The sequence below is a fragment of the Bidens hawaiensis genome, unplaced genomic scaffold (assembly GCF_021521415.1).
Source record: "Bidens hawaiensis isolate Kalapana, Puna unplaced genomic scaffold, B.hawaiensis_p1.1 tig00018424_1, whole genome shotgun sequence".
Taxonomy (NCBI): Eukaryota; Viridiplantae; Streptophyta; class Magnoliopsida; order Asterales; family Asteraceae; genus Bidens; species Bidens hawaiensis.
Window position 1 is genome coordinate 309,704 of NW_027492782.1, and position 20,145 is coordinate 329,848.

At 35.3% G+C, this 20,145-nt stretch overlaps 2 protein-coding genes and 1 pseudogene across 2 annotated transcripts; 1 reads left to right on the forward strand and 2 right to left on the reverse strand.

Annotated features, from left to right (window-relative positions):
• The first annotated feature begins 2,336 nt into the window (after window positions 1-2,336).
• On the forward strand, window positions 2,337-4,275 carry LOC143556001 (uncharacterized). The gene is made up of 6 exons (XM_077045440.1): window positions 2,337-2,527; window positions 2,633-2,683; window positions 3,490-3,734; window positions 3,828-3,965; window positions 4,032-4,094; window positions 4,188-4,275. The coding sequence occupies exons 1-6, from the start codon at window positions 2,350-2,352 to the stop codon at window positions 4,263-4,265; spliced, it is 753 nt and encodes a 250-aa protein (XP_076901555.1). The 5' UTR covers window positions 2,337-2,349; the 3' UTR covers window positions 4,266-4,275.
• A 7,229-nt stretch (window positions 4,276-11,504) lies between these two features.
• LOC143556023 (18S ribosomal RNA) lies at window positions 11,505-11,637 on the reverse strand (annotated as a pseudogene).
• A 4,583-nt stretch (window positions 11,638-16,220) lies between these two features.
• Window positions 16,221-19,930, reverse strand: LOC143556003 (ATP-dependent Clp protease proteolytic subunit 3, chloroplastic-like). Its single transcript, XM_077045443.1, has 5 exons — window positions 19,626-19,930; window positions 18,246-18,360; window positions 16,772-16,947; window positions 16,602-16,697; window positions 16,221-16,522 (listed from the first exon to the last, which is right to left on the reverse strand). Exons 1-5 carry the CDS (start codon window positions 19,908-19,910, stop codon window positions 16,241-16,243), a joined length of 954 nt encoding a protein of 317 aa, XP_076901558.1. The 5' UTR covers window positions 19,911-19,930; the 3' UTR covers window positions 16,221-16,240.
• Window positions 19,931-20,145: the final 215 nt, after the last annotated feature.

A 20,145-nucleotide genomic window follows, 5' to 3' on the forward strand; every position in this document is an offset into this window, starting at 1 on the left:
TTGTTTTAGTTGAAAATCCTTAAATATTAAGTTTGTGGTAGTTTTAAATAAATTTGAAAAGTGAATTAAATAAGGAGTGAACATGTGAATAGAATGTGACGATAATAATAATAATAATACATCTTTTATATTATGCTAGAAATATTTATTTATTTATTTAGAATAAAGGGAGTTTGTTATGTACGGAAACAACATTGGTGCAGCCGACTACGGCTTGTTTATAGAGCCATGAAGTCATGATCCGAGCCAAACCGGCTCCTCCAATCAGGGCAGGGCAGGGCAGGACAGGTTAACATATAAAAAAGGAAAAATTCCTCAAGTAGCCAATGTATTGTTGTTGGCCTTGCCTTTCCAAAAATAAACATGATTTTGATAAGAAAACTCCTAAAAATGTCAAGAAATTTAGTCGGATCCGGCGTAACCCATTTATGATCCGATGAATTAATGTGGTCTATTAGAAGTCGTCACGCGTTCCATTTTTTCGGCGGATTCGACTTATTGGGAGTTTTCTGACGCATTCGTGAAGGAGCCGGCATACAAAAACAGTCGGGTCTAACGGTTTAAGTCATGTTATCATCGGATTTGACGGCTTAATCTTCCATCGAATTTCTGTGGATTGAACCAGTGGCGGATCTAGAATAAAACTTGACGGGTAACCCAAATTTTATTTACTATACATTGTTACAAAGCCGTCTATGATAATTCACGAGCCAACAGGAGGCCCCGCCCTATACGAGTGGGAAGTTGGGCCCCAAATTTTTAATTTTAACGAATTCAATGTCTAATGACTCTACTTGTTTGTAACAACATATTTGACCCCGCTCATTTTGAATAAACTTTATGTCGAAACTTAGAACTGATTTTTTTTAATAAAATATATATCGAAACGTAGACAAATATAATCACGTCATAACAACTTATTCTGGGAATAGAAAACACTTTAATTATAAAAAAATAACAATAAAAATGTTTATAACTAGGGCTAAAACAAAAAAAATTTAACAACAGTAGCATAATATATTTATTTATATTTGTTACCTGTGAATTTAGAATATATTTAACATATAAATAAAACAATAAAGTGAAAATTAAATGAAATACAATTAACTAAATAAACTATACCAACAAATATATAAATAAATAATATATAGAAATCCCATTTGTAGATGAACTTTCATTGTTTCCTTATATCAATATTAAATATTTACGTTTTTAATTTAATAAAAACTCAAAAATAAAAAAATAATAAAGGACAAAAGAAATACTTGAATGCTTTTTGCTTTTAGCTTTTTACTTTTTACATGCGAATTTAAAATACCTAGACCCTAGTAACTAACAAATCTCATATGTGTTATCTTCTTCTTCCTTTTCCGACTATATATCGCCAGAGAAAAACAAAATCCGATAAAACCTTAATAACTTTCTCTCTTTATATATTCTCGGGGGAATCCTAATATCTGCTCAGGTTTATCCTAATACATGAAAGGAAAATGAAAAAAATAATTTTGCACTAGTTTTACATTTCGTCATGAAAGTTGAGGGGTAACCCGGGCACCCCTGGGTAACCGTAAATCCGCCCCTGGATTGAACCCATGGGTTCGTCGTTTTCTTGTGCAGATTTCTTAAAAAACAAATGTGATTCGTGGGAATAAGGGTATCTCCAATGGGTTGAAGTGTTTTGAAATGCAAGCATCCTAGTCATTTACTTACATTTTCTCTTCTACCAGTCTCTCTCTCCTCTTTGCTCTTTGGAATGCTTTGTAATTCCAAACTCTTTCTTCCCTCTTTCCTCCACCTTGGCTCCATGTGGGCTCTCTCTCCTTCTAAACCAACCACTAGATATTCTCTAAACACTATGGTTGTATTCTCTTTGAAAAACTAATCGATTTACACTATTGATTTGCCTGATTATGTGAAGAAATAATAAATATGGAGATGGAGGTTAGCTATGGAGGTTTAGTGTTTGATATGTAGAAGATAAAGATGAGAAAAATTACGTCTGAAGACGAAAAAAATTACGTTGAACAACAGAAAAAATAAGTTGCAACTCTCGTTTGACCTAATAATAATATTAACTCCTGCTTACTGCCACCAATCTCCGTCAACATTCAATCGTCTTGCAGGTTTGCTTTCTCAAAACACTTTTAATTTTGGATTAATTATTATTATAATGGCAATACTAGTACTAATTGTATTCCAACTTAAGTTATTTCTTCATTTAATTGTTCAATTTCATTTGTAAATTAGGGCACCCATGAAAACAGTACATTTTCATGCCATAATTTTGAGTTGGTTCTTGAATTGGTGTAAGTAATGTGTCTTATTGTATTAGTTTGATTAGGGGAAGATATGATTAAAAGGAGGTTTTACAAGGAAGAGCATGCTGATAAGGATGCTGCTTCCGATTCTTCATCGTCTTCGGACTCCGATTTGGATGCCGAGGCGTCGGTTGATACCGAAGAAGATGATGATGAGAGCTTGGTCTTGGAATCGAAGAGAAAAGACCGGCCTTCTTCATCGTCTTCTGGTTTGTTTTTACTACTTTTATTATTTACTCGTATTATAAGTTATCGACTTATTTCATTACATAGCTTAATTCGTTAAAACATATTCTTGCATAATCTTGTTTTAGGATATGAAAGTGAGGATAGCTCTGCAAATGAAGTTAATCTCGACTCTTCAGGTTTGAGCAAGCTTTTAGGGCGCGTTTGTTTCACATAATGAAATGGAATTGGAATTTGCATAGGATTTGGAACTGTAAGAAATTGGATTTGGAATCTGAACTCCAACAGGAATTGGTATTTGAAGGAATTGAAATCCAATTCCATTCTTGATGTGTTCGTTTGACAAATGAATTGGAATTGAGGTTTTTTTTTTAATTTTTTTTAACGAGGATAACGGCGGAAGCATGTTAGTCTTTTTAGTTTTTTATTTATATTTTGCGTTATGATTTTTTTAATCATTTTTTTTTGAATTTTTTAGGGATTTTCTAGTAAGATAAAAAAACCCTTCAATAATAATAATAATAAATTCATAACTCAAAATATAAATCGAAAACAAAAAAGGTAAAAAAACTAGAATGTTGTATTCGTTGTTCTCGTGAAAAAAAAAAACTCGAAAAAAGATTCCAACGAATTCACTTGAAATCCTCCACATTTTGGAAGGATTTAGAATCCCCTTATTTAAAGGAATTTGAAGGAATTGAATTCCTATTCCAATTCCTTGACAACGAATTCGGTTGTCAAGGAATTGGAATAGGAATTCAATTCCTTCAAATTCCTTTAAATAAAGGGATTCATTCCTATTCCTTTGAATTCCCACGAATTCCGTGAAACGAACACGCCTTAGTTGATTGCTTTGTTTGGACTTTTTAACCTTATGTAGTATGCCAATGATGGTGTTATTTTCACCTTAATCATACGATAAGTTGGTCGTTTAGTGATTGCTTGTGTAATGCTTCTAAATGTTTGAAGCAATGATGGTTGGCAGGTTCACCTGCAAGTGATGATGACAGTGAAGATGAAAATTACAAACAAGCCATCAATGGCAAACGTTTGTCTGCTGAGAAACGTTTTGACAAGGCTGTAGCACGAAGTGCGGAAGCTGATAATGGTGCAATGACAAATGGTGGTCTAGACTGTGTATTGAAAAGTAAATCGGTATTTAAGTGCAAGTTATGCCCGAGAATTGTCTGTTTAACAGAGGAAACATTAAAGGCTCATCTCAAATCCAAGGTTGGTATTTGGTAATGCCATCTATTATTTAATCGCCGATTATGAATTAAGGCTTAAAAATTTGTTTTGTTTTTTTGGATGATTTTATGATAGAGGCATGCGCGGTCTGAGAAACTATTGAAGGAAGGCAGGCTAAAGATGATGCTAAACAGTGCTGGAGAAATAGAGGAACTAGAGGAAGATGGAATAACTCACCAGGAGAGGCATGCTGCTACTCTAGCCCTTGCAGAGGTAGATATATGTAATTAATTAATTTTTATTTTCTCATTAAGAATAACCAACAATGATATATGTCAGTCAAACAAGAGTGCAACAAAGAAAAGCAAAGGGAGGCAGAGACAGAGGAAGAGACAAAAGAAGGTATGCTGTTTATTACCACTGACATAGGTTACATACATGGCGCTATAGAACCAATATTTTAAAAAAAATGTTCGTTTTCCCTTGTGGTTGCAGAAAACACCTGATGATTTGACACCTAAAAATACAAAGAAGTCAGTTAAAACCAAGAAGAGGCGTAAAACCGACGACTAAATGGTTGGTGACTTAGACTTATATGCTGCAAGCAAGGATATTGTTTTTCCACCTGAATATGCGATGTTTGTGTTCAAAGTCACTTAAAATGATGTTTTTTTGGTTGTGAGTTCAGTTTCTTCAGTTTTGCTAGACTTGTGTTTCAAGTTTCAGTTGAATTTTGTACCATTGAGTTTTCCCTTTTTTTGATGAGTTACAAGAGATACTGGGATAATATATCAAGATGATTTCATATTATATTGTTGCATACAGCTGCTTGTCATTCTATAATTTTCATTTTTTTTAAAATAGCACTGCTGCTGCAAGAAAACATGTTTGTATTTACACTTGAGCAAATGCTACACTAGCAACCAAAAATTAGCCGCAAAAAGCACAATGTTGTAAAGTACAACCATTCGGTTATCACTCCTAACATCCTGCTTTCGAGTTTGCATATGAAACATGTCCGCTATATCCGTAGCTGTGCTAGAATCACTTGGCTTCTTATCTGACCTGGATCTAACAAATCTAGGGAATTTAATAGAAATGCCACGTGTCTGATGCACTAAGCCCATTGCAGCATGATGAACGGGCGATACAGTGAAATCAGCACCTCGGATCTCCCACACCACTTCAGGACTAAACCACATATCTGGCTTCTCACCTGTTTGATAATACACTGGTTAACATAAAAAAATATCATTCATAACCATTGAAATGTCTAGGGAGTAAAATAGAAATAATTGCAGGCAATAGCACAACAATTTAGTAAAAAAAATGAATAAATAAATACACAAACAAATACTGTAGATAAATAAGTGGGATCACATGATCGGATCCAAAGAAGTTTTGTAAGCAGGGTCAAAACTGAATAGGTCGGGCCAACAAAATTACATTAAATTTTGTATTATAATCAACCCAAAGGAATAACCATACTTAACTTTAAGCATCTATTCTACTATAAAAAAGAGTCAAAATACTTCAAGAATTGACCACAAAAGTCAAACAAACACATATTCTAGTGTTACAGTTGCACCATCTTACAAGTCTTTAGGGGTATTTCAATTTGGGATTTCTTTTATAACTTTTCATTAAGTTAATAAGTTAGAACATCGTAATTTATGAAACTTTTCCTCTCACAATATAAGCAATCTCAAACACCTTATTACTTTTCAAAAAGTTAATAAGTTATTAGTTGGTGAAAATAAGCAATCCCAAACACCCCCTTAATGGCACCAATATTATTCAAGCAGAAGCAGGCTCTTCTTTACTAACTTCATCTTCACCTCCTTGACCACCAATATGCCCATTCCTTCAACAACTTGTCCTCTGATGGCATATTCTTCAAAGCTTCTTCCTCAACTTTCCATAAATCCTACACATGGGTTTTCGGTGGCGGGTTTTTATCTGCAATCGGTGCAAGTGTGCAACCAAGCCTGGTTTTCCATCATCAATCACCGCATCAAACAACCCATACACTTTTGCTTCCCACGCGTTCATACAATAATCGCGGTCTAAATCAGCTTCAAATAAAAAGATAACAATTAAGTATTTTGTTGTCACAAAACATGGTAAAAGAATTTTTATCTTAATCATATATACTAAAGTTGTTCAATCCAAAGACTTTTTACGTCTCAAGAAACTCATGAACGTGCATCCAAAGAAATATACATTATACAGAGCAAATTTCCTTTCCATATTTGATGAATATCTAATGGAGACATGGTCAATACAAAATGTTATAAAAAAATATCCATGTTTCAGTGAATGTTCATTGGATTTTCAATGATGAAGTTGTTTGTTTTAGTTGAAAATCCTTAAATATTAAGTTTGTGGTAGTTTTAAATAAATGTGGAAAGTGACTTAAATAAATAATAATAATAATAATAATAATACATCATTTTATATTATGCTAGAAATATTTATTTATTTATTTAGAATAAAGGGAGTTTGTTATGTACGGAAGCAACGGTGTTGGTGGAGCCGACTACAACTTGTTCATAGAGCCATGAAGCCATGATCCGAGCCAAATCGGCTCCTCCAATCAAGGCAGGACAAGTTAACATATAAAAAAAGGAAAAATTTCTCAAATAGCCATGCCTTTCCAAAAATAATCATGATTTTGAAAAGAAAACTCCAAAAAATGTCAAGAAATTTAGTCGGATCCGACGTAACCCATTTCTGATCCAATGAATTAATGTGGTCTTTAGAAGTCGCCACGCGTTCCATTTTCCGACGGATCCGACTGATTGGAAGTTTTCCGACGCATTCGTGAAGGAGCTGACATACAAAAACAGTCAGGTCTAACGGTTTAAGTCATGTTACCGTCGGATCTGGCGGCTTAAACATCCATCGAATTTCTCTAGATTGAACCAGTGACGGATTTAGGATAAAAGTTGAGGGGTAACCCAAATTTAATTTACTATACATTGATACAAAGCCGTCTATGATAATTCACAAGCCAACAGGGGGCCGGTCCTGTACGAGTGGGAAATTGGGCCACAAATTTTTTATTTTAACGGATTGAATGTCTAATGACTCTACTTGTTTGTAACAACATATTAGATCCCGCTCATTTTGAATAAAATTTTTATCGAAACATAGAACTGACTGTTTTTAATGAAATATATATCGAAACGCGGACAAATATAATAATGTCGTGACAACTTATTTCGGGGATAGAAAACACGTTAATAATACAAAAATAACAATAAAAATGTGTATAACTGGGGCTAAAACAAAAAAAAATTAACAAGAATAGCATAATATTTATTTATTTATATTTGTTAACTGTGAATTTAGGACATATTTAACATGTAAATAAAACAATAAAGCGAAAATTATCTGATTATTGCAATTGCTCAGGATACCCTTTTTTAGTTTCTAGGGTCTATTTCTTAGTTCAAGATCCCTCTTACTAACTGGAATCAAAGAATTAGTAGTGAAATGACCTTTCCTATTCTTTCCCCGGATCCCGCTACTAAGAAAGACGTTCACTTCTTAAAATATCCTATCTACGTAGGTGGAAACAGGGGAAGGGGCCAGATTTATCCTGACGGAAATCTTTGGAATATTCTGAAACATTTATGAACATCACAGCAAAATTGGCTAAACTAACAAAAAAGAAAAAAAAATGGCGTTGAAATCGATTTTTATTGACCAATCAGAATTGCCTCCCAAAATCTATAATTGCCTCAAAAGGAAAAGAACCAAATTCTTTTTAGTAATTATGATATAAAAAAAGAAATTATAAAAGCCCTTTTTATACTATTTTTCTACGAGATGCCGGTACGAGAGGAATGGACGTACTGGATACGGGAGCTCCGCTAAGTGTTCCGGTCGGTGGAGCGACTCTCGGACGAATTTTCAATGTCCTTGGGGATCCTATTGATAATTTAGGTCCTGTAGATACGACCCTCATTGTGTATCTTGATTAATTGAATTGTTTCTTTGTGAATTCCTATACGAAGGTTTTGTAGATGTGTCTCCGAGTATTCCTTGATCATTTCTTCTAAGAAGAGGAGTTCCTTATCATCCACTTTGGTATCTTATTGAACAAAAATGGTGATATTGTTCCTCCATTGATCAAGAATTTCGATTTTTGGCAAGTCTCACGATCATCCAATAAGAAGGGTTCCAATTACGTAAATCAATAGTTCAAACCGCACTCAAAGGTATGGCATTTCCCATTTTTATAGGAACTTCTGTACAAGAAACAATGGTATCTCCAATTATAGCCCCCCTGGGATGTAAAATATATCTCTTCTCACCATCCCTATAGTGTATAAGACAAATGTATGCATTTCGATTCGGGTCGGGTGGTGGTTATCCAGTTACAGAAGCGACCCCATAGGCTTTCGCTTTCGCGTCTCTCTAAAATTGCAGTCATGGTAAAATCTTATACTTTCATACAATATCTTAATTGAATTATATGTAATGATCAATAAATTAAGTTGAATTCTAGATATACACATGTCAAAATCCGGCTAAAGTAGGTCAAATAAAGAAAAAAAGAAAAAGAAAGGAGTTCTCGCTTTCAGATTCTAGAAAACTCCAAAAAGATCTACTCCTTACTCAAGTTTCCAGTGAAGATCAAGTAAAACTTTATTGTTTCTGTCTTCCTTATTATTTTTATTTAGGTAACGCGTTAGCTACAGCAATGCACGGATCGATACGCACATCGCCTAGTATCCATCGTTTACGGCTAGGACTACTGGGGTATCTAATCCCATCCGCTCCCCTAGCTTTCGTCTCTCAGTGTCAGTGTCGGCCCAGCAGAGTGCTTTCGGATCCAAAACAATTCTTGAATGGGGTATTCAACTCCAGGTATGAATGGAAAACGACATCTTTATTGGTTTTATTGGTTCTATTTCCATTCTAAAATAGATAAATAAAAAATAGATAAATATAAGAAAAAATAGTTATTTAATATATTTATATTTAGTTATCGATAAAAACAAGATATACAAATTAATAATATATTTAATCTAGATTAAATGAAATCCATGATTCAGTATATTAATTATTAAAGTTAATTCATCCAATTTTCTCATTTTGTTTCGCAATTTCATAATCCAAGTTTTCAGTTTTTAATTGACCTTGGATAAAAATCCCGAAAATTTCTATTTTCCTGAGAATATTTTATTCTTTCCGGCTCAAGACAAAGCCTTCATTTAAATTATTCAAAGGGGCAAATAGAAGTCAATTTTACGGATGAAATGCAAATTGGATTCATGGAACAGGAGAAGGATTTCCCATTCCTTAGCCGGAAAGATATGTCGATGAAGCAGTGTAGGTGCACTATTCCGCGGCGGGGATTGTAACTTTCCATAAATTTCCCATTTGTCAACGACGCTTGTATTGCTCTCCCACAACCATCCAAGAATCCGGATTGAATTCTCGTGTCATAAGAAAAAAAAAATAAGTGCTCTCCTATTCCGACTTCCCCAGAGCCTCCGGTAGTACAGCCGAAACAGCGACGGGTTCTCTGCCCCTGCGGGGATGGAGCGACAGAAGTTTTGAAAATTCAAGAGAAGGTCACGGCGAGACGAGCCGTTTATCATTACGATAGGTGTCAAGTGGAAGTGCAGTGATGTATGCAGCTGAGGATAATAATAAGTTTGATCTGTTTTACCGAGAAGGTCTACGGTTCGAGTCTGTATAGCCCTAGAGCCCTATACAATTCAAACAATTCAAAAAAAAAAACGAATAAATATTCGAATACAAAAAATTGTCTCTTTTTTTATTTGATTTTCCTCGTTATTGTTTTAACTGACTGATTGCTTCATCAAGTGGGCGAGGAGGGATTCGAACCCCCGACACCGTGGTTCGTAGCCACGTGCTCCTTATGGGTTGTATCCGAAGACATGGAAAGAGATGTTTTTATGTCAGCAACAGAGGCCCACTTGATGAAATGTGGAGGGAAGTGGCGGAAATGGCCGATACTACTGGAAGAATTCCTCTTTGGATAATAGGTACTGTAGCTGGTATTCTTGTGATCGGTTTAGTAGGCGTTTGCCCAAGATCTTTGGAATACATTTATTTCTTGCAGGTGTGGCTTGCTTTGGTTTTGGTGTTTGCGTCGTTGTGCCTGGGCTGTGAGGGCTATCAGCCACATGGATAGTTCAATGTGCTCATCGGCGCCTGACCCTGAGATGTGGATCATCCAAGGCACACTAGCATGGCGTACTCCTCCGTAGACCTTCTCGGTAAAACAGATCAAACTTATTATTATCAAAATGATATGAACTGTTTCAAAGACCATTGTGTGTTTTGAGATACTATACAATCAATCGAAGGGACAATCAAAAGGGGAAAAGGGCCGTCTATCGAATCGTTGCAATTGATGTTCGATCCCGAAGAGAAGGAAGAGATCTTCGGAAAGTGGGTTTTTATGATCCTATCAAGAATCAAACTTATTTAAACGTTCCCACTATTCTCTATTTCCTTGAAAAAGGCGCTCAACCTACAGGGAATGATTTGGAAGAGCCAAAACCAAAAATAGTGGTATTTGCTAGCAACAACATAATGGAGGCAGTCAATCAATATAGATTGATCCGAAATCTGATTCAAATCCAACATAGCACCCATAGGTACATAAGAAATGTATTGTTCGATCGTTGAGTGACAAATGGGAAATTTATGGAAAGTTACAATCCCCGCCGCGGAATAGTGCACCTACACGGCTTCATCGATGTTGTTTTTCAACTGGAAGGCCAAATTCATTTTATTCACCGATTGACCAAACGAAAATATTAATAAATAATAAATTGTAGTATATTTTCACTCAAATTTTGATGGTGGGGAGTCTTCTTTTCCCCATTGACCTTTACAATTACAAGAATGAAAATTTTTTCTGTGGCATGCTTAACACATGCAAGTCGGACGGGAAGTGGTGTTTCCAATGGCGGACGGGTGAGTAACGCGTAAGAACCTGCCCTTGGGAGGGGAACAACAGCTGGAAACTGCTGCAACAGCCCTGCCAAAACCCCTGTATGGCTTCTTCTATTTCTCGATAAAGAGAAATATGACCAAGAGTGGTTCGAATATATATATAAAGAATTTCTTTTTTTATACTTCTTACTAAGATAGTGTCCATAAATCTCATATGATACAAGTTCTTCCCTTCTGAATCAGATAGATTCATATCTGAAAGAGGTAACTTGTATCCATGCGCTTCATATTCGCACGGAGTTCGCTCCCAGCAATATAGCCATCCCTGCCCCCTCACGTCAATCCCACGAGCCTCTTATCCATTCTCGCACCATCTCTGTAATAGGTAAATGCCTCTTTTTCTCCTGAAGTTGTCGGAATTATTCGTAATAAGATATTGGCCCAATCTTTTACTAAAAAGATTGGGCCGAATTTCATTGAGTGACCGATCCGGCAGAACAACTCAAAGGATAAAGAAGTATCGTTAATTTCTTCATGCTCGTTCCAAGTTCGAAGTACCAATTATACAAATAAGAATCTTCCAATGTATCATTTCTGGGTCCAATAGAATTCATAGGTATAGGAAGAAGCCCTATCAAATAGAGATTTTTTCTTCACTCGAACCCATATTGGAACTAGCATTTGCTGCTGCCGAATAAACTAATTTAAAAATGGGATAACATGCTCGATAAGGCATGAGTTCTAATATGATAAGTGTAAAACAAAAAAATACGCTGATGGGGGACGGGCAAGCTGATACTTGACATGTCCCCCCCCCCCCTTCCAGACCCATCACAAGGAAAACGAAACCCAAGATTTGCTTTGATCCAGCCGCACCTTCCAGTACGGCTACCTTGTTACGACTTCACTCCAGTCACTAGCCCTGCCTTCGGCATCCCCCTCCTTGCGGTTAAGGTAATGACTTCAGGCATGGCCAGCTCCCATAGTGTGACGGGCGGTGGAACTTATAATCTATAATTTGATGATCAAGTCGATTCTATGATTATAAGTTCATTTCATACCGGACCAGACCGGAATAGGGTTCCCTTCACTTTTCTATTGAAAAATCAAATGTATATTTTCACTCAAAAAAACCAAAATTTATGACAAACGGGATATTCGTTGAATGAGAATTCGTCAATGATTTCAAAAGTTTTACCTAGACAAGAAAGGAATCTATTGATTCTCTCCCAATTGGTTGGACCATAGGTGTGATGATTTACTCCACGGGCGAGGTCTCTGGTTCAAGTCCAGGATGGCCCAAATATCTCGGTCAAAGCAGGCATATGCCAAACGTGAATACCTCCCGAAGCTACAGGCAGAACACCTGGTAGAGAGACCCTAGCCAACGCTTAGATCCGGCTCTACCCAAACTTTTCTGGTTCACCCCAACATTCCCCACTTGTCCGACTGTTGCTGAGCAGTTTTTGGATATCAAACGGACCTCCCCAGAAGGTAATTTTAATGTGGCCGATTTTGGAACAACTAGAAAATTACAAAAATGAAACTATAAATTTTAAACAACAAAAGGCCAGTAATCAAGTCCGACAACGGGTTTTCCAACAAGCCTTACAAGGAGCTCTAGGCAGGGGTTCTACCAATTGATATCTTTCCAAAAATAATTCAAAGTTAATTTCTTGATTTGTATCTTCAATTTTTGGAAACTTAGAAAGCTAACTTGCAAAACGGATCTGTTTATCATAAAGAGATTCGTTGTTCCTGACCCTGCTTCACCTTAATTGTTATTTGAACAAGTAAAAGTTCTGTCTTGGTCCGAGTGGGGATAGCATTTCTCTCCTGCATGTCCGGATTATTCACATTTCATTTGATGGTCAGAGGCGAATTGAAAGCTAAGCAGTGGTAATTCTAAAGATTCCCCCTCTTCGTTGACGATTGAATTCAGTTCTCTAGTCTCATATTTAGTAAGTCCCGAGCTCTTTCTTATGCTTTAGTTGAAAGATTCCATTTGAATTGGAATCTGGTCATTCACTATGACCCGCTAAGCATCCATTAGTTCGTAAACCGATTGTATACCACCACTGATAAACACTAGAATAGGCGATATTCACTGGCCCAGGAGCACCCCCTCTAGTAAAAGCTTCTACAGCTGGTTGACCAAAATGAGGATCCCAAATTGCATGAGCAATAGGTCTTACATGTAAAGGGTCAGCAATACCATTGTGACTGTTACAGATGTACGAGGGCGAGTGGTTTCTTGGTCCTCTGCTGGTACTTGTGGCTTCAAAGGTACAAGAAGAGGGACGCCGTTTGCTGCTCGAATTTGAAAGAAATCGTATTGAGAAGTAATCTCTATGAAACTTGTGAGGCGTCTATTTGTGTCAGGGGCCCTGGATATGTAACTGCTCAAGATATCATCTTACCGCCTTATGTAGAAATTGTCGATAATACACAGCATATAGCTAGCTTAACGGAAAATGAAATTCAATTAACTAAATAAACTATACCAATAAATATATAAATAAATAATATTTTGAAATTTGATTTGTAGATGAACTTTCATTGTTTCCTTCTATCGGTATTAAATATTTACGTTTTTAATTTAATAAAAACTTAAAATTAAAAAGTCATTAAAGGAATAAAGAAATATTTGAATGTCTTTTGCTTTTTTACATGTGAATTTAAAAGACCTAGACCCTGGTAACTACAAAACAAATCACGTATATGCTATCTTCTTCTTCCATTTCCAACTATATATCGTCGGAAAAAAATAAAATCCGATCAAACCTTACTAACTTTCTCTCTTTATATATTCTTAGGGTATCCTAATATTTGGTCATGGGCATCCTAATATATAAAAGGAAGAAGAAAAATATAGTTTTGCACTAATTTTGCACTTCGCCGTGAAAGTTGAGGGGTAACACGGGCACCCCCTGGGTAACCCGTAGATCCGCCCCCTATGATTGAACTCATGGTTTCGTCACTTTCTTGTGCGGATTTCTCAAAAAACAAATGTGATTCGTGAGAATAAGGACATCACCAATGGGTTGAAGTGTTTTAAAATACAAACATCCTAGTTATTTACTTGCATTTTCTCTTCTATCTCTCTCTCTCCTCTTTGTTCTTTAGAGTGCTTTTAATCCAAACTCTTTCTTCTCTCTTTCCTCAACCTAGGCTCCATGTGAGCTCTCTCTCCTTCCAAACCAACCATGATTTCCTAAACACTATGGTTGTATTCTTCTTGAAAAACTAATCGATTTACACCATCGATTTGCTTGATTATGTGAAGATATAATAAATATGGAGATTGAGGTTAGTTATGGAGGTTTTAGTGTTTGATATGTAGAAGATAAAGATGAGAAAATTTATGTCAGAAGACGGAAAAAAATTACGTTGAACGATAGATAAGTCGGACGACGGAAAAACTTAGTAGTTTCGACGAAAGACCAGACATCATGACACGTGGCGAGATTTTAGTGGCCAATCTAATTTGTCAGATCAGAAATGGTTTACATCGAATCCGACTGAATTTTTTAGCCATTTTGAAAAAAATTTCAAAACCATGGTTATTTTTTAAAAAGCATGATCAACAATGGATATTGGGGAATTTTCCCTCCTTTCTCCAATTTCATACCAACAAAATCATCAAAAGTAATTAAAAAGTAAAATGACAATTAGAATGAGTCTTCGTTCATCAAGAATGCAATCAGAGGAGGAATCCGGCGTGCACATGGTAACGCAAACAGCAGAAATTGAAACACGAACGCAAACGGAATCGGAAACAGGAACGTGAAGATAGATTTTGACGCCACGTCTTTCATCCCACTCGGTAAGCCGAACCTACCTTCTATTTTATTCAAGTTTACCCACAGTCTGTTTGCATTTTCTGATTTTGACTTTGATTTCTGATTTTGAGGTTGTTGCAGGTGCTATTGCTGCTAAAAATATTCAACAATTGTATGAGTTATTCATTTATGGCATACACGCTGCGAAGCCAACTATCAAAAAAAGCGACGATTAATTTTGAGATTCCGGCTCACGGGTAAAAGAAGGATGACATTAAGATGGAGATCGACCAATACAATCGTTTCATAATATCCTCTTTGAACCCCAAGATGCCGTATAAACAATCTTTAAAGTTGCCCCGTGATGCAAACTTTGAGAAAGCAATCTTTAAGATCGTTAAGCCAGATTTGGGCCTTATCGAGGTCACCGTCACTAACTTTGCTAGGAGCCTAGGAAGTCTGTCGTGGTCAAGTTCATTGATCAAGAAGATTAAACCAGGGTTTGTTTGGTTGGTTGGTTGGTTAATTAGCTTTTTGTTATATTCTTTTGGTTGCAAGATTTGGGTTTAGAATTGGTTTAGCTAGTTGGGTAGCAAGAAGATTATTATGATATCAATTAATGAAATTTATCTTTTGTCTTATATGTGATTAAGTTATGATATTGATAATTAATGGATTGTGTTAGATTGCAACTATTTAAGCTAGATTTATTGTGTTAGCTTTGACGAAATAGTATTGAATTTGTAAGTATGTTTCTATTAAAACAATTTAATGCATACCAACTATTTGTGAAAATGTCCAACTGCATTTTGTATGAAATTGATGTGAGTTTGTTTAGATGGACGGATCAAAATATGAACCATTATGAAGATGGAGCTTTTGGCCCATATTATCTTTTCTTGATTGGAAGATATTTCAGTAACCCTCTTGCATTCTTCTATTACATTGTGTACAAGTGTACAACTACTCACGATCTACAACATTATGAGTTCTTGATCTTGAGGAGGCGTGAGATCGAATTCTTGTATCTGCTAGCGATCATGAGCCTAATTTAATGTCAAATGTATTCCAATAACAGTTAAATCGAGTGACGATGTTTGTTCCACATGTGATTGTTGCTGCTATAATTCACATTGTTAACAAGTAGATTAAGCTTGAACACCTTCGATTTCAGCTTATGAATCTTCTTAATTAGGGGGTGCTAGGGATTGCTTATTTTGACCAACTTACAACTTAAAACTTTTTGAAAAGTAATAAGGTGTTTAGGATTGCTTATATTGTGAGAGAAAACGTTCCTTAAGTTACACTTTTGTAACTTATTAACTTAATGAAAAGTTATAAGAGTTAAAATAAGGAATCCCAAGCACCCTCTTGGAGTGTTTGTAACTGATTTTTAACATATATTTAGATCTAACTTTTAATCATTTATGAAACCAAATCAAAGTTATCATTTTTATCTACAAGTTCAGAAAATCAATCACATAACAACATATCTGAAACGTATTTTTAACAGGAAATCACAGACGCGATACCGCCAAAAAGACCACCCCAGCGGCATGGCTATAGAGAGCTCAATTTGTGACCATGTGGAAGAAGTTGTACCTTGTGTATTAAAAGCTTGTACATAAACGGGTCGTGTCAACAAAATGACATCAAATTGTGTATTATTATCAACCCAAAGGAAGAACCGAAGAACCATACTTAACTTCAAGCAACTACTATACTAAAAAAAGAAAAGTCAAAATACTTCAAGAATGACCACAAAAGTCAAACAATCACATCTAGTGTTACAATTGCACCATCTTATGGCACCCATTTTATTCAAGCAGAAGCAGGCTCTACATTTTTAACTTCATCTTCACCTTCTTGACCGCCAGCATGTCCATTCTGCAACAACTTGTCCTCTGATGGCATATTCTTCAGAGCTTTTCTGCTCCCCTCAACTTTCCATAAATCCCACACACGGGTTTTCGGTGGCGGGTTTTTATCTGCAATCGGTGCAACCAAGCCCGGTTTTCCATCGTCAATCACTGCATCGACCAACCCATACGCTTTCGCTTCCCACGCGTTCATAAAATAATCGCGGTCTGTATCAGCTTCAACCTGAATAAGAGCATAATAATTAACTTTATGAAGTCATAAATAAAAAGGAAAGGTTAAAAAATGTAGTCAAATAGTTGACCTTCTCGTAAGGCGTTCCTGAGACTTTTGAGAGTATCTTGTTCACTTTAACCTTGTGGTACACCATTTCTCTTATTCGTATACTCATGTCAGTAGCCTAAACATATAACGACATAATACTTTTAGAAACATTTGTGTTTAAATATCCATTAAGCAAAGAAAAGCGCTTACATTTCCTCCTGCTTTTCCAAGTGGTTGATGGATCATAACCTTAGAATTAGGCATACAAAACCTCTTTCCTTTTGTACCACAAGCAAGAAGAAAAGCTCCCATAGACGCAGCGAGCCCGACACAAATGGTGGAAACGTCTGCTTTGACAAGCTTCATGGCGTCATATATCCCCATTCCTTCATGCATCATCAAAATGTAGACAAGGAAATTTAATAATACGTTGATTATTAGTGTTGATTATCAAAAGACAAACCAAAAACAAGTTAGAAATAATAAGGTTCCATTGCGGTCATGTTCCTATATTCTTTATTATTAGTGTTGCAAATTACCAATAGAACTTGCTTTTGTGATACAATGTTAAGACTGGAGTACTGGACTTGTAAATGAACCGAACGAACACAATATGTGCATGTTTGTGTTGGTACATTTAACTTCAACTGAACAAACAATCGAGCACGAACAATTAAACGAATAGGCCTGTTCATGTTCATGTTGCTTGTGTTCGTTCGTCAAGAAAACAGACATGTTCATGTTCATTTATGTCCGTTCGTTAATAGTATAAACGAACGGTTCATGAGCATCAATTAAAGGTAAACCGAAATCAATCTATTGAGTCTATAGTTAATAAAACTTGACTAAATTGTAATGAGTGATATCTTAATTTCATAAACTAGACAAAAATATAATGCACCTAAAAAATTAAGTGAAGATTTAAAAAAGTAAATGAACAAACGTAAATGACACAGTGTTCACAAACATAAACGAAAGGCATGTGTACATGTTCGTTCGTTTAACTAAACAAACAAAAAAACCTGTCCATTTTCAATCATGTATTAAATAAACAAACATAAACGAAATTCATGCAAAACAATTCACTGAACGTTTGCTTTGTTTACAGACCTAACTGAGACTACATAAAACATATAATTTTAAATGACATGAAGAGGTGAAATTAGGATTAATCACTTTGTTGAGAGTTGAGACTTTTAAAGCCTTATTAGATTTTAATCACTTTCAGCTTTTATTCTTGGTCAACGATGTTTTTGCTCTTGGGTTACGAGTTTATTAATTTTGTTAAAAAATAGTTGCTTACTAACTGTTTGGGAATCAGATTCCTAGATGAGAGAATCAAAATGTTGTTACTCAAAGAACTAAAACTTTAATAAAGGTTTGTTATATTTTGCCAAGACGGTTTAGTGCCGCAACTTGATAATTTGAATAAATAATTTTAGTTATATCTTTAACCTTATAAATCCCTTTTAAAAAACCCATTAAAAGTCCTCGTCTAACGTCTATGTTTCTCTTGTAAATGAGTAGTGGATATCGATCACTTTTGGCAATTAATTGCATCATGACTTGAGCATTCAGTGTATTATTTCAGACCTATTGAGAATATGTGATATATAGTTTCCTGGTGAGGTGTTGAAGCATTTATGTTTTATGACTGATCAACAAAAGCAGGCCATATGCGTACCAGCAGTAACGGAACCACCAGGCGAATTGATGAACAATTTAATATCTTTCTTATCATCTTCTGCATCAAGAAATAACAATTGGCTGATTATGAAATCAGCTGACATGTCGTCCACCTGCATAATTCCATTCTCCCACCATTTCATTTATCAAAAGCAGAGACGTTTTACATTGGTAAGTAAATACTGTCCACTAAATATACAAAATTAAAAAACACCAAATTGCCCACAATGTTAAACCGTAGAAACTACACAATTGAAATTGAAAGATATATGCACAGAGAAAGAGAAATTGAATGCAATCATCTAAAAGGGGACTCGTTATGCAGATAAGTGACTGTAAAATGAATGACAACCAACCATGCCTAGTAATATCCCACCAATAGCAAGGCTATTAGTAGGGTCTGGGAAGGGTGTGATGTAGGCAAGCCATACCCCTAACCCAGAGGAAAGAGAGTCTGCTTCTAGGGAGACCCCCAGCTCCAAAGTTGTATTTGGTATACGATAAATAGATAAATAAATAGAGGAAAAACATTTTAAGGAGTATTAGTATTAATACTAATAAAAATATATAATAATACAGAAAAGAATAATAATAATAATACTAATAATAATAATAATAATAATAATAAATGACATCTTCCAAATATCAAAAAAAATAAATAAACAATAATAATAATAATAATAATAAAAAGAACTTAAGAAAATAAAATATGAATAGATAAATAAATAAGTAAATAATAGTAGTAATAGATAAATAAATAAAATAAGATAAAGAAAAAAGTAATAATAATAAATAAATGAATAATATATAACACAGGTCATTTAAAATATATGTTAAACTAAGTCTCTAAGACAAAGCTAAAGCAAGGCGTTACCCTCCCCTGGAGGTCCTTAACCTTAATCCTACGTCTCCAAGAAGTTGTATCCCCTACCATGTCCTCAAACTCTCAAAGAGGTGCAATTTCATTGAAGAAAAATCATAACATATAAAGATTAAAGAATTTCATCCAAATGATTAATGTATATTCTATTAGTTATCTGGTGTATGAGAAATCCAAATCAGAAATGCACATTTGAATGGCCAAAATAATAGAACTTAACTTGAAATAACCTTTAAGGCCAATACAAAATTACCTACCTAAATCCTGATTGAATCACTTCGGTGCAGCTAAACATCTAATTCTTAAAAACCCAAAGCCATAAATAATCAGTTCTGAAGCAATTATAATCTACAAATGGGCAACCTTAAGTATACACCTAATCTCAAAAACTAACCCACCAAATCGACCCAAAATCAACAACCCACAAATTAATTTAACCAATTTCACCCCACAAACACAAAAAGCCAAAAAAGATTCAATTTTTATCAACAATAATACCTGTGAGCCCAAGAATACAATACGCTGACGAAGAAGCATGTTGGTGGTATCGAGTTCTTCGAATCTGGGCATCCAAGCGGGAGCTGAAGCAGAGTAATTGGAGGAGGGTACATCCCAATTACTCGATAAAGTATGCGGCTTGAAGGTAGAAGAAGCTTTAACGGATAACGAAGGCCTTCTTCGATGGGATAATTGGGAGAAATTAGGGTTCTTGGGGATGAAGGTTTTGGGGTTTAGTAGTGTGGCCGGTGATGTTGTGTACGCTGCTGATACACTGCTCTCCATCTTCTCAGCCTGGTGGTGTATTGTCTGTAGTTTTGGTTGGGTACGGGTTTTATTGTTGTTTGGACTTTGGATAGATGGGGTGATTTGTTTTTCGTTTGTGAATATATGTATATACTAGTTTTTAGCTTGCGTGTCACGTGGGTTTATTTATGTTTTATTTTTTAATCATCTGTTATATTTTTGTAATTAATTGTTTTAATTGAATTTATTCTAAGAAAGTTTGTTATATTGATTC

Bases quoted from the DNA above. Each gene is read 5' to 3' on its own strand.
- LOC143556003 (XM_077045443.1), bottom strand. From the start codon at position 19,910: ATGGAGAGCAGTGTATCAGCAGCGTACACAACATCACCGGCCACACTA. The intron at 16,948-18,245 runs GTACGCATATGG...TGATGCATGAAG, and splicing joins TGGTGGTTCCGTTACTGCTG to GAATGGGGATATATGACGCC. The intron at 16,523-16,601 runs GTCAACTATTTG...GCTCTTATTCAG, and splicing joins CAGGAACGCCTTACGAGAAG to GTTGAAGCTGATACAGACCG.
- LOC143556001 (XM_077045440.1), top strand. From the start codon at position 2,350: ATGATTAAAAGGAGGTTTTACAAGGAAGAGCATGCTGATAAGGATGCT. The intron at 2,684-3,489 runs GTTTGAGCAAGC...GATGGTTGGCAG, and splicing joins AGTTAATCTCGACTCTTCAG to GTTCACCTGCAAGTGATGAT. The intron at 3,735-3,827 runs GTTGGTATTTGG...ATTTTATGATAG, and splicing joins AGGCTCATCTCAAATCCAAG to AGGCATGCGCGGTCTGAGAA.